The 15000-nt window shown below is 36.2% G+C and overlaps 1 protein-coding gene across 2 annotated transcripts in view; it reads left to right on the forward strand.

Moving 5' to 3' along the window:
• LOC136847591 (LIM homeobox transcription factor 1-beta-like) overlaps positions 1-15000 on the forward strand; it is a 103565-nt gene that overhangs the window by 31759 nt on the left and 56806 nt on the right. For both annotated transcript variants that reach the window (XM_067119309.1, XM_067119310.1), the window contains exon 2: positions 9445-9634. In XM_067119309.1, coding sequence (XP_066975410.1) covers positions 9445-9634 — 190 coding nt within the window. The remainder of the gene's footprint in view (positions 1-9444; positions 9635-15000) is intronic.

Consider the following 15000-nt stretch of genomic DNA (forward strand, 5'->3'; position numbering starts at 1 on the left):
TGTAATCTCTCATTTATTACTGGCGCCTTCCACAGTTGCCATGAATTTCAAAGATTGATGTGTTTAAGGTATTTTGTATACGAGAGCGAAACCTTTCTTCTTCTTCTTCTACCCGTCCCACATCGCATCGCGTGCAAACCGGCGCAGGAGGTATATATAAATATGAAACCGTATGACTCGACGCTCATTTTTATTTATGGCGGGACGGAAGCCAGATGAATTAGGCGCGCATCTGATCTCCCCGCCACTCTAAGCGCCATTAGATGGAATATCTTCGTTTTGATTGGTCACTTAATCAAAGGGGTGCTTTTGATTTATGTGGATTTCGGGCCACGGTCCGGGCGGGGCGGATGATTTAATTGTAGGGGGAGGGTTGGGAGGGAGGGAAGGAGGGAGGGATCGTTAGGAATGATTCACCTTCATCCCTCTCTCAAACTCCCTTTTACACTTACGTCTTTCCTCACATGAATGCATTGATATTATAATTATTATTATTACTATCGTTAATTTAAGTTCTCTTGAAAATATTGGATTTGCCGCTTCGTTTTAAAGTGTCGGGTTGCACAGTTTCTAGGGTTCAGTATGAGAGTTTCTGTGTCAATAAGTAGCCTATGATATCATTCCATAATTGTATTGATGATATTGAGGTTAATGATAATAACGAAAAAAGTGGATGGAGATGGAAGGAAAAGTTGAGATTGGTGTAATGAAAGGAATTTGACAGGCTTAGAATTATGCAGATGTTGTTTCAATTACCAAAACGCTAAAAGATTGACAAAGCCAAATTTATATAATACATCATATATCTAGAGAGAGATGACACTCAAAATAAATATAAGAAAAACAGAATTAATAAGGACAGAATATGAGCGAAGGGACGGAATAACATCATTTGGAGAAAGGTTTCATGAGGCTGAAGCTTTCAAATATTCAGGAGGAACAATGACAGCCAGTACAGGTTCTCTTGAACGAGAATTTAGTGAACCCCCCCCCCAAGGCTAATTAAATTATGAGCAGGCTGAAAAATATTTGGAAACAATATAGATTATAGGTTCTCTTGAACAAGAATTTAGTGGACGACCGAAAAAAGGCCAATTAAGCAATGAGCAGGCTGGATAAGATTTGGAATTAAATAAATTAAAAAGTAGAGTTTCTCTTGAACTAGGATTTAGCGAAAGACCAGGAAACGCTAATTAAGGCATCGGCAATTTGAATAACGTTTGGAAATCAAAGAAACTGAAATTGCTTGCAAAAGTGAGACTGTACAGAAGTGTCGCATGATCTGTATTGCTAGACGACGTTGATGGTGCATCATTATATTGCGACCCGAAGTAATGAGTAAAAAGCCACAATAACGTAAATGAGAGACTGTATTTTCCAAAATATAAAAGAGGTTAAAAAAAAAGGAGCTTTTGAAGAGGACCGTTGTGCAGAAGGTCGAAAGCTCATTTTTTTTAAACCTCTTTTGTATTTTTGAAAATACAGTCTCTCATTTACGTTATTGTGGCTTTTTATTTATGATCTGTATTGCTAAACGACCTTGAATCCCTGTATGACAGACCATATCTAAGAGGTTTTTGTCGATATAAGGGTAGGGAATATTGTGAATGAGATGCCGGGATAGAGTTGCAAAATGATACCATTTTTTTACTACTGTTCTCAATAATATTACTGTCATTACCATTATTATGAATCCCATTTTTTATACTTCTTCAGCAACTGTGTGGATATTGCCGATTTATCTTTTTTTATCGTGTTATCTCGTGTATCTAGATTGAGCTGAAACAAATTATTATTATTATTATTATTATTATTATTATTATTATTATTATTATTATTATTATTATTATTATAAGAGAAACTACGGAAGTTCCGTAATGTAGATGAGGTGATGACGGAGGTAGATGGAGATGTCCCGGACATTTCTTTCTCACAACCCTTGGGAGATTTGTAAGTGATAGTGTCAGCTGGGCGGCAGAAGGGTTAGAAAACCAAGACGTACTTGGATAAGAATCATGAGAAGGGAGGCTGCAGATGAGTGAAGATGTGGGGAGATATAGCTTTGGGAAAACATGACAGATGAATTCACGGGGGCGGTTTGTGTTGGAGGCTATTATATGAATTTTGTGTTGGAGACGATATTACACACACACATGACACACACACACATAATAGTGTATCCCATTAATACTGCACCGTAGCTATATTATTATTATTATTATTATTATTATTATTATTATTATTATTATTATTATTATTATTATTATTATTATAAGTGGTAAAATTAAGAAAGACACCGGGGCCATGAGCAAGAACTGCCAAAAAATTTGCTTCCTCAGTATTCAATGACTGATCCACTTGTGAAATGTAAAGTAGTATGTAGAGTCTAAGCACACAAGTAAAATATGCACCGAAGTTTCTTCGGCGCAATCGAATTTTCTGTACGGCCGCTACAGCGTATAATCAAGGCCACCGTAAATAGATCTATCTTTCGATGGTCTCGGTATAATGCTGTATGAGCCGCGACCCGTGAAACTTTAACGACGGCCCGGTGGTGGCCTATCCTATACATCGTTGCCAGAAGCACGAGTATGGCTAGCTTTAACCATAAACTGATTGAGTTAGAGGGCTGCATTGGTATGTTTTGATGATTGGAGGGTGGATGATCAACATACCAATTTGTAGTCCTTCAACCTCAGTAGTTTTTAAGATCTGAGGGCGGACAGAAAAAGTGTGGACTGAAAAAGTGGGGACAGAATAAAGAGCGGGCGGACAGACAAAGCCGGCACAATACTTTTCTTTTACAGAAAACTAAAATGGATGTACCATTATTATTCCGACCAGACTCCTATAATGTGACTTAGTGTCCAGACTTCATAAAGGATAGTTCGAACTTATATATTAATGTATATCGGTACTTTCACCCCCCTTGTGTTAACTTTACAGTTGGTGGCTTTTAGGCTTTTACAAGGATGACTTTGTGAGGTGAAAATTTTCTCACCTATTTCTGTATTTCCCTCAGCGTGTGTATATGTGATGTATATATATATATATATATATATATATATATATATATATATATATATATATATATATATATATATATATATATATATATATATATATAATGTTTTGTATTGGCAGAGAGAACATCTTAAAAACCGACTGAATTCAAAGTAAATAAAGTTTTTCAGTATATTGTCTTAACCGAGCTTTTCACTTTTTGAACAACAGTTAAAAACTCTAACTATGGGCCGTATCTTGAAGTATTCGCCGTATCCTAAATCTTATGAAATATGTTTTTTGGTTCTAAAGATTTAAATGTCCATTTTGATGTACTCTTGTTGGATCATATTCAAGAGCTTGTAATTTTAATAACTATATTATGTTGTGGTCAATGAACTTCTATCTGTCTATCTATCTATGGTAGTGGTTCTTAACTTTTATATTACTACGCCCCCTCTTAGAGTTGGTCCTACCCTCCACGCCCCCCTTGCATCTTTGAGCAAAATTTCCTCCCAGATTTAAAGGAAAATAAAAAAAGAGAAAGAGAAGGGGTGCTTTTATTCTATTCGGAATGAATTAGTGAGATACTTGACACCGCTTCCTAGTGACTCTTGTTAAGAGAATAACAAATATACAGTAATTAGAGAATTTTTAATTTTTCCCCAGGGCTGGTGGCCCCACTGGAAATTGCTGACACCCCTTACGGGGCACGCCCCCCAGGTTAAGAACCACTGATCTATGGCATCTTCAGTCTGTGAAGCTGGAATGAACGCTGATGTTGCTTGAGGTGATAGGGATTATTTCTCAGGAAGTTGGACTCTTTGCGTTCAAAGTTTCGTTAGTGAACTGGTGAACTGGTGAATGACCTGTCCTTTGAAAGCAAGGGCGTCGTCGTCCTGATGGTGGGGAGGGGTAGGTCTTTTCGAAGTAAGAGTTTGGAATTGCTTTTTGTTCTTACGAGTATGTAAGAAACTGTAAGATAGTCTCGTCAGATGCTGGTTTGAAGGGATGGTTAATCTTTTTATTTTTTTAACTTTTGGTAGTGAATAGACACGTAGTTTCTGCTATTCCGTTTTATACTTTCACGTAGAAATCTAAAAGCAGACTTATGAAAGAAATAAATTCTCTCTCTCTCTCTCTCTCTCTCTCTCTCTCTGAGTTGTAATAGACACACCATGGGCAGAATCAATATATGAAGGTCCAGTTATGCACGATGATTTATATGGCGCAGAGGTACCGGCTCTCTCTCTCTCTCTCTCTCTCTCTCTCTCTCTGTATATATATATGATGATATTCTGTTTTTGCAATATTGCACGGACGCCGGTTCCAGTATTGATATATTGCTGTTTTTGGGAAACAGATTCGGATGCGCTCTGGCGGTGTGCTGATCCCGTCTAGGAATGCTGGCATTCAGGATGTGTATGACTGTATAATGCAGGCAGCCTGTACACACATACACTCCCACACACACACACACACACACACAAGAACATATATAGTAAAGTATACACACAGACATATATATATATATATATATATATATATATATATAGAGTATATATATATATATATATATATATATATATATATATATATATACACACACACACATATACACATCTCTCTCTCTCTCTCTCTCTCTCTCTCTCTCTCTCTCTCTCTCTCTCTCTCTCTCTCTCTCTTGTTTCTATATATATATATATATATATATATATATATATATATATATATATATATATATATATATATATATATATATATATATATATATATATATATATATATATATATATATATATATGCATATATATATATATATATATGCATGTATATACTGTACACGTATTCTTCTCTTTTATGTATATATATGAGTATATATACATATATATACATATATATGTATATATATAAATGTGTGTGTGTCTGTGTATGTGTGTATACTGTAGTAGGTAAATTAATATGAAAAAGCAAACTATTCTCTTAAGCCCGTTATCTATAATGGAAATCATTTCTTCTTTTGTATGGCCTTATAGAATTTTAAAATTTAAATGCTGCAATATGTGCCTTTAGCAGGACTGGAAAAATAATTTTTTTTCACTAAAAATAGTTTTTCATTAAAAATAATTTTCTCACTAAAGATAATTTTTCCACGAAAAATTAATTTTTTCACTGAAGATAATTTTTTCACTGAAGATAATTTTTTCACTACAGATTTTTTTCACCAAAAGTAATTTTTTTCACTAAAGAATTTTTCACCGAAAATTTTTTTTCATTAAAAATAATTTTTTTTTTCACTACGATTTGTTCGTCGAAGAAAATACTTAAGTTTTATGAAAAATCTTGTAATAATTCTCATGGGGAAAAGAATTTCAAAAAGAAAATAATTTTATGTGTGTGTATTCATTAAGCGTTGTGTGCCTTTTTGTACACGAAAAAATTAGTAATTTAGTGATAGCAATCATTGCTATGTATTTGTGTGAAGGTTATTCATGTTTAAGTATACGCTTATAGATTGATATTTATATATACTTCTATAAAATCTACTTTATATGGTATTTGTTCTGAGTACAGTGTGTTGAAAAAAGATGATGTATTGAACTAGTTAGAATTTCATACACATGTACTTATAGGCATGCATATATATATATATATATATATATATATATATATATATATATATATATATATATATATATGTATATATATATATATATATATATATTGTATAACTGTATATATATATATATATTTATATATATATATATATATATATATATATATATATATATATATATATATATATATATATATATAAAGTGTGTGTGTATGTTTGTTTGGGTGTTCATTTGCATAATGCTCCTGTAGTGTGGTTCTGAGGCTCACACCAAGCAAGAGTTTTATATCCCCGTAGACTGTCATGTATGGTAGTGGTAGTATACACACACACACACACACACACACACACACACACACACACACACATACACACACTGCCAGAAACGGAAGCAGCAAGTCAGAGGAGCTTCATCCGGCATAGGCATTGTGGCACCCTGCCGTGTTAGAGAGTGCCACCATGTTGTAGCGCACCCCGTTTAGGCACCTTTAAGGCGATCGATTGAGACATAGAGGAACGGGTGCTGTGTATGTGTCTGTGTGTACCTCTGTGTGTGTGTGTGTGTTTGTGTGTTTGCGTGTGTGTTATGTGCGTGTGCACTGCTGTAACTTCAGTACTGTACATTCATCACTGTTCTCTCTCTCTCTCTCTCTCTCTCTCTCTCTCTCTCTCTCTGTTTGGATTTTAAATGGTGTTACAGCAGAAAGTACAATCACTCTATCTCTCTCTTATTGTGCATCCTACTCTAAGGAGTGTACAAAGCGTGCACTAATCTGTTTGGATTTTAAATGGTGTTATAGTGAGTACAATCGCTCTATCTCTCTCTTATTGTGCATTCCATTTCAAGGAGTGTACAAAGTGTGCTAACTAATCTCTCTCTCTGTTTGAATTTTAAATAGTGTTATAGTAGAAAGTACAATCTCTCTATCTCTCTCTTATTGCGTACCCCACTCTAAGGAGTGTACAAAGTGTGCACTAATCTCTCTCTCTCTCTCTCTTGAATCTCTCTTTGAATTTTTATTATGCTTCCACTCTCTCTCTCTCTCACACTCTCTTTGTCTCTCTCTCTCTCTCTTCCTCTCTCCGTGTTTAAATATTAAAAAGTATAATAGCCGGATGCACAGTCTCTCTATCTCTCTCTTATGCACACATAATTAATTATCCTCTCTCTCTCTCTCTCACACACACACAGTGTTTGACTTTCAGTTAGTTTTATAGTACGAGCACAACTCTCTCTCTCTCTCTCTCTCTCTCTCTCTCTCTCTCTCTCTCTCACAATAATACAGTGTTTGACTTTCAGTTAGTTTTATAGTAACGAGTAATCTTCTCTCTCTCTCTCTCTCTCTCTCTCTCTCTCTCTCTCTCTCTCTCTCTCTCAGTGTTTGACTTTGTTAATTTTATATTTATGAGCACATCTCATCTCTCTCTCTCTCTCTCTCTCTCTCTCTCTCTCTCTCTCTCTCTCATTGTTTGAATTTCAGATAGTGTGATAGTAGGAGCACAACCTCTCTCTCTCTCTCTCTCTCTCTCTCTCTCTCTCTCGTTTTATGCATCCTTCACTGTTATCAGTGTAAGATGTACACAAGTATTCAACCATCCTACCATCCCGGTCTCTCTCTCTCTCTCTCTCTCTCTCTGGCTTTGAGATTTTCCCTTTAATTAGATGAGCTCTTCGGAAAAGCGTCCGAATGGCCCCCTCGGACGAAGTCGCCGTCAGATCATTTAGGACGATTTATGTCGTCGACCCAGAAACAAAAAAGTTTTTTCTCAACTTTGCTCCTTCCCCAAGCCCCCTTCATATTTTCGGTTATTCAAGGTGCTATTGCCATTGGCTGAATGGGCCGCCTGATGGAGGTCTGTGGTTGTTGTTGATAATACGTGAGGAGATGTGTGTAATTATATATATATATATATATATATATATATATATATATTATTATATATATATATATATATATATATATATATAATTTAATATAAAATATTTTTAAATTATATGTATACATAAGTACTCAAAGACGAAACCGGTCAGAATTTACACTGTTTCATTTTTCCCTGTGGTACATCTGTATGCATAATTTTTCCATGTGTGTATATTATATACACATATATATATGTATTTATATGCAGTATATACTCTGTATATATATATATATATATATATATATATATATATATATATATATATATATATGTATATATGTATGCACAAACACACACGCGTCTTTGTTTTATACATATACATATAAAATTGTCTTTCAGACACGTGGAAGCTATTAAGTTCGTTAACACTCGTTCAGTCCTCCCCCACCCCCTGTTTTACATATACATATAAAATTTGTCTTCAGACACTTTGGAAGCTTGTTTGTTAACACTGTTCAGTCCCCCCGCCCCCTCCCCTGCCCCCCTCCCCTCTGGGCCTTCTCTCTTCAACTTTCAAAGTCACTGTCTTACTGCATTACAATTATTTTTTTTTCTTCATTTCAGTATTTCTCGGATTTTTTCTTTCAAAACACTAATTGTACGACTGAGGTTAGCCTTTAAACTTCTCTTTCTCACATGCTTCATTTTCACTGGGGCGTCTTCTTCTTTGTTTGCGTGTCTGTCAGTCTTGTCCACAAAATATCTGGAAAGGCCTTTGAAGGATGTCAGTTCAAAGCTTGGAAAGGACTGTGCCCCATAGGGGAATGGTGCCGTCAGTGCGCCTCATGTGGTGCACTGTAGGCATTACTTAAAGTTCTTCGCAGCGTGCCTTTCGTTCCTTTTACTCTACCTTCTTTCATATTTTCTTTCTTCTGTCTTACTTTTCATCCTCTCCTAACAACTGATTCAGAGTGCAACTGCGAGGTTTTCCTCCTGTTACACCTTTCAAACCTTTTACTGTCAATTTCCGTTTCAGCGCTGAATGACCTCGTAGGTCCCGGTGCTTGGCCTTTGGCCTAAATTCTATATTCAGTTCAATTCAGTTCAATTGAAGGGACTGAGATATGGATCCGGGGAGATTATATTAGAGTTTTGGATGGATGTGGATCTTCTTAGGCAATTTTGTCTCTCTATATATTGGATGGAATACAGAATTTAGGCTAAAGCACTGGTACCTATGAGGTCATTCAGCGCTGAAAGGGAAATAGACAGTAAGAAGGTTTCATAGGTGTAAACAAGAGGAAAACCTCGCAGATGCACTACAAAACAATTGTTAGAGGTGGAAAGTCAGATAGAAGAAAGAGAATACAAACGGAGGCATAGTAAAAGGAATGAAAGAGGTTACAGCTAGGGGCCGAAGGCACGCTGCAAAGACCGTTAAGTAATGCCTACAGTCCTCCACGCGTGGTGCACTGACGGCACTAACCCCCTACGGGGTTTCTATATATTGTCACAATCTCTGAGTCATTTTAGGTTTTTCGTCCTTCCTCGCGTGAGATTTCATCTGAATTTTACTATGTATCTCACACGCATATATAACTTATTCATCGAACCTGTAATTCGGCATCAACATTTTAATTGTAACCCAGTTCATAAAATCTTATTTGTTCTTAAAGTTATCGTAGACACCCACTCAAAGATATAGGAATCTGTGTATTATCATTAATTATTATTCCTGGTTTTATAAAGTCTAATTTAGTCATGAAGTCACCACGGGCACACATTCAAAGATATACGTTTCTGTATGTTATTATTATTATTATTATTATTATTATTATTATTATTATTATTATTATTATTATTATAACTAAAACCCTCGTTTTCTTTTCTCTCTCCCCCATCCAACTCCACCCGGCCACCTGCGCTCACCTTGCGTCATCATCCCGCCCGCGCCCGAACAGAGGTGATGAAGCCTGTGGGTGTGGAGGTGTGTGAGGGCTGTGGACGCAGCATACAGGACAGATTCATCATGAGGGTGATTGACACGTCGTGGCACGAGGACTGCCTCGTCTGCTGCGTCTGCAGAGTCCAGCTCCAACACTCGTGCTTCGCCAGGGACAACAAGATATACTGCAAGTTGGATTATGACAGGTAGGTCCAGTGCTGATTGCTCTGCCCGGTAACTACCGCAGGTAGGGTCGGTGCAGGACGCTGAGTTGGTTCGGTACAGGTAGATTCTTTAGTTAGTTTGTTTTGCTCCCTTGATTATCATAGGTATAATCTGTGTGGGACGGTGTTTCTTGAGGTAATTGTAACTCAATTTTGGTGTAGGTTGTCCTGTGGGTTAGTTATAACAGGTCGGTTGTTTTGCTGATAATTTATAACGCTGAGGCTTGGTGCCGTGTTGCCAGAGCTACAGATTAATCTGAAATCTACAGATTTTTTAACGTGACCTGTGAATATAAAAGTAGTATTCAATAAATGGTCTTTAATTTGACCGAATTTCATCCTAATTATGTGTAAATGGACGAAAAACTGTCTGTGAATAAACAGGGGACCCTGCAGATTTATTTCGAAATTTTAATTTCTTATCTATAAATTTCTGCAGATTTTTTAAAGAAAAATTATCTGGCAACATTGGCTTGGAGTAGGCTGTTTCCTTAGTTCGTTATAACACGGGCTCGATGGGACAGGTCTTATCTTGCCTTAATTGTAACTCATTTTTGGTGGAACAAGCACACCAAAGGGGCCATTGACTTGAAATTCAAGCTTCCAAAGGATGCTGGTTTCAACCTCCCACCGCAGACCCCACACTGTAGCAGTAACTGATCATGACACAGAGCCAGTGATTTTTCATCGCACTCACTTCCGGTGTGGGTTACTTCGATGTTGATTCATAGCACGAAAGCTTGGTTTAGGTGGTTTTGCTAGTTCATTATAACAAAGTAAATTTGATATAGACCATTCCGCAGTTATTTATAACAGGTAGCTTCAGTACAAGTCGTTTCCGTTGGTATAGTGGTTAGTGTCTTGAATACCACTCAGATGTTGCGAGTTCAAGTACTTCAGGGCGATGAAAAATCACTGGCTCTGTATCACGGTCAGTTACTGCTGCATTGTGGGCTCTGCTGTGGTGGGAGGATGAAACTAACATTCTTTGGAAGCTTGAATTTCGAGTCAATGGCCCCTGTGTGCTTGTTCCATGGGAATAGGTTTAATCTACTGAAATAATGTAATAAATAATAATTGAGAATTATGGCAAGTATGATCAGTGTAACTCGTTCAATCTGTGATTTATGACTAAATTTCTATGCAGATTTTGGCGAGTAAGTTCAGTGCAGGTGGTTTTATCTTAGGCAGATCTACGCCAGTGTAAATGTCAGCGTTTTCATCTGACCCTAAGGAAGGAGTTCATGTCAGCTTTTATCTGGCCCCCAGGATGGAGTTCATGTCTGAGCTTTTATCTGACCCCAAGGAAGGAGTTCATGTCAGAACTTTTATCTTACCCTGCTGAAGGAGTTCATGTCAGAGCTTTTATCTGACCCTGAAGGAGTTCATGTCAGAACTTTTATCTGACCCTCAAGGAAGGAGTTCATGTCAGGAACTTTATCTGACCCTAAGGAAGGAATCATGTCAGAACTTTTATCTGACCCCAAGGAAGGAGTTCATGTCAGAGCTTTATCTGACCCCAAGGAAGGAGTTCATGTCAGAACTTTTATCTGACCCCAAGGAAGGAGTTCATGTCAGAGCTTTTATCTGACCCCAAGGAAGGAGTTCATGTCAGAACTTTTATCTGACCCCAAGGAAGGAGTTCATGTCAGAACTTTTATCTTACCCCAAGGAAGGAGTTCATGTCAGTGCTTTTATCTGACCCCAAGGAAGGTCTGGTTAGGGCATGGAACGTTGGGCAGGTGCCTCTTTGTCTGTGTTGTAGAGAATTGCTGAGACATGCATCTAACATTTTATTGTGGTTTGCAATAGGTTATACCAGTACTGAAGAAGATGTAGTCCACAGAGTTACAGTAATTGAGCATAATTAATCCCATTGCAAAAAAAAAAAAATACACATTGGTAAGTATGAATGAAATTAATCTTTTGGTGGGAAACAGTCTACACCTGGCAGCTTTAATCATTGGCTATAAAAAAACTATTACAGTGATGATAACTATATGTAGTTTAATAGAGGGTTATAGTACGAGTTTAAATATGGTTACTGCAGGCAATTTGAGTGATTATTTAGTCAGATATTATTAATTATGTGTAGAGCAGGCAGCTTTGCAAGTTTACATTGAAATTGCCGGCAGTTTTCAATGACGGTCAAAGATTAAAGATTAAGAACAAAACTGTTAATCAAAGCGAAATTGATGAGGCAAAGGATGAAGGAAAAAATGTATTGTAGCATATTCGCACACATACACACAAATGATATATAAAGAGTTAAAATGTAGCTCTAATGTAGCACTAGCTCTTATGGCGCACTAGCTATTTTGGCCTAGCATTTTGGGACTATAGCTCTTTTGGCCTTCACCCATTAATGACGATTAAAGTGGTCGTTTTAGTGGTGATTAGAATTGGCAGTTTAAATTGTGGTTACAGCATGCAGTTTTAATAAATTATGACAGGAGTGATGATTTCATGAGCCAGTAGCCTACGGATTATGTTTACGGCAGGTAGTGTTATTAAGACGCTTACAGAAGTTAATTTCAGTTATGGCTGAGACAGGCAATTTTATTCATAGTCATAGCTGACAATTTTAGTAGCAGCTATATTGGCAGTGTTAATTAAAGTTGCAGACATTATATTCTGTATACATAATTATTTTTTCTCAAAATTGTATTTCTCTAATAGATTTTTTATTTTTTTCCATTTTTTTTTATTTCTCATGTTATTATTATCTAAATCTTCCTTATTATTATTTTGTCATTATCTTTCATGGGAGGGCACGTGCCCAGGTGCCCCCTCCTGGATCCGCTAGTGGTTACAACAGGTGTATTTATGAGGCTTAGGGTATATATATTATAAATATTATGTATGTACAGTATGTGTATAAACTGTATATATATGTATATATATATGTATATATACATACATACATACATACATACATACATAATATGATGATGTGGTGTGTGTTTTATGTGCTTTCCATTAGGGGGCCCTAACAAACGCAAAATAAATTAGGATTCTTTCCGTTCGACTATGGTCCTGAACCGCGGACTGGGTAAAATCTCCCGTTTATCTGAAGCGATGCTCAAACCCACCTCGGCCTCGTCGCGCTCTCTAGCAGAAACGGCGACAACAACTAAGGAGACTCTGCTCGTGTTCCATTCAACTAGAGTGGCGGTCAGTCCTCCCCCTCCACGTGTGTATACACGTTCATTGCGTAAGCAGCGTCCTGTGCGGGGATAGGGATCGTTATTTATCACTTAGGCGAAGGAGCGGTCAGGACGAACATACACACAAACACGAACACACACACGCACGCGGGTACATAACGGAAATGTTAACACGGAGTCTGTATCGATCTCATGCCCCCCAACAGGCTCATGCTGATAAGGGGCAGCGATAAACACGATAGCCCGTGGAGGGCGAACACGGTTCGAGAGGTACTGGAACACTGATTTTCGGTGGCGTGACATCGCGATAAGCATATCTCGACCCTCATTTAGATTGTGCGCTGAATAATGCGGTATCCCCTCGGACTGTCGAAGGCGGAGTTTTTTTTTTTCCTCAAGGGCTGCACTGGTTTATGTTTGGCGAAGAATGCAGACTTGTGATGCCTTGGAGAGACATCTTTTGGGCGCCGATGAAGGCGTTGTATGAACGATGTATGTGGGTGTATATATATATATATATATATATATATATATATATATATATATATATATATATACATACATACTTACATACATACACACACACACACACACACATTATCATTGTTTACATTACATATATATATATATATATATATATATATATATATATATATATATATATATATATATATATATACTGTAGATAGATAGGGTATGTCTAAATTCTGACTCAATGGGATCGAACCTCGGTCTTTCGAGTGAGAGTCTAGGGCGTCAGCAATAGCCTAAGTCCGAACTGGTCATGCCCTGGACTCTCGTTCCAAATACCGTTCATCCGTTGTGGAGTCAGAAATTTATTTCTGTGAAAGACGTTCATGTGTTCATTTCTAATATATATATATATATATATATATATATATATATATATAAATATATATATATATATATATATATATATATATATATATATATATATAATGCTAGATGGACCTCGTTGGTATCCTCATGCCCTTAGGCAAAATGTATTTCTAATATTTTAATTTTTATATTTGATTAGCCGTACTTCGAAAAGTATTATTATTATTATTATTATTATTATTATTATTATTATTATTATTATTATTATTATTATTATTATTATTATTATTATACTTAAAAAAGTAAGTCATAAGAATTGAATTTCCATGAGTAAAAAAAGAAAATAGAAGGAAGTTCGTAAATGATTACCTTTGATGTAAAGAGAAGAAACCATCTATAAGATATATATATATATATATATATATATATATATATATATATATATATACTGTATATATATACATATAGGTGTGTATATATATATATATGTATATATATATATATATATATATATATATATATATATATATATACAGATGAAGACACACTCACCTTCTTATCTGTGATAAGTTCAGGAAGATGCTGTTCGCATCTTTTCTTTGCGGGAAAGAATATTAAAATGTTCAATCACTCATCTCCTTGATTGACGCTAAAACCAAGGTTATTTATTGCCAAATTTCAGCTGCTATATAGAACTAAATATATATATATTTTTTAATTGCAAAAATTGCTTCGTTTTTATAAGGAATTCTACGGGACAAGCACCTCTTCTTTGTGGAAAAGAATATACAAATTATAATAATTCATGTCGCTGGTTGACGCCATAAGCACGGTTCTTTATGACCAAACATTACGTGCTGTGAATAAATTTTAAAGCGCAAAAATCGCTCCGTTTTCAGAGCGAATTCCACCGGACATTCGAAACGGAATGGCAGTTCATGACGACATTTTGCATGGAAAGTAACAGCTTCTGTGCGCTTGCCGGGTCGTACCGCAAACCTGCGGTCGGGGAGGATTCCAGCTTTAACGCATTTAGCGTCCATTTTGATTCCAATTACAGCGGAATACGGAAATTAACTGCAATTTATAAATGTTATTCGATATCTATTGCCACCGCAAAATTAACCGGGTTACTTTTTTTTTTTTCATCGTGCGTGAACAAGAGCTGAAAGTTTCAGCTGGGCTGGATGTGGTGTGGTGGGGTTTATTTTTCATTTCGGCTGTGGTTTCAGTCTGTTAGTATTTTTTTGTGTGAAACGTGTATGCTCTGGGGTGTGCTTTTGTTTGTGAGAGTTATGGATATATATAGATATATATATATATATATATATATATATATAT

Source organism: Macrobrachium rosenbergii, chromosome 17 (genome assembly GCF_040412425.1).
Source record: "Macrobrachium rosenbergii isolate ZJJX-2024 chromosome 17, ASM4041242v1, whole genome shotgun sequence".
NCBI classification, from domain to species: Eukaryota; Metazoa; Arthropoda; class Malacostraca; order Decapoda; family Palaemonidae; genus Macrobrachium; species Macrobrachium rosenbergii.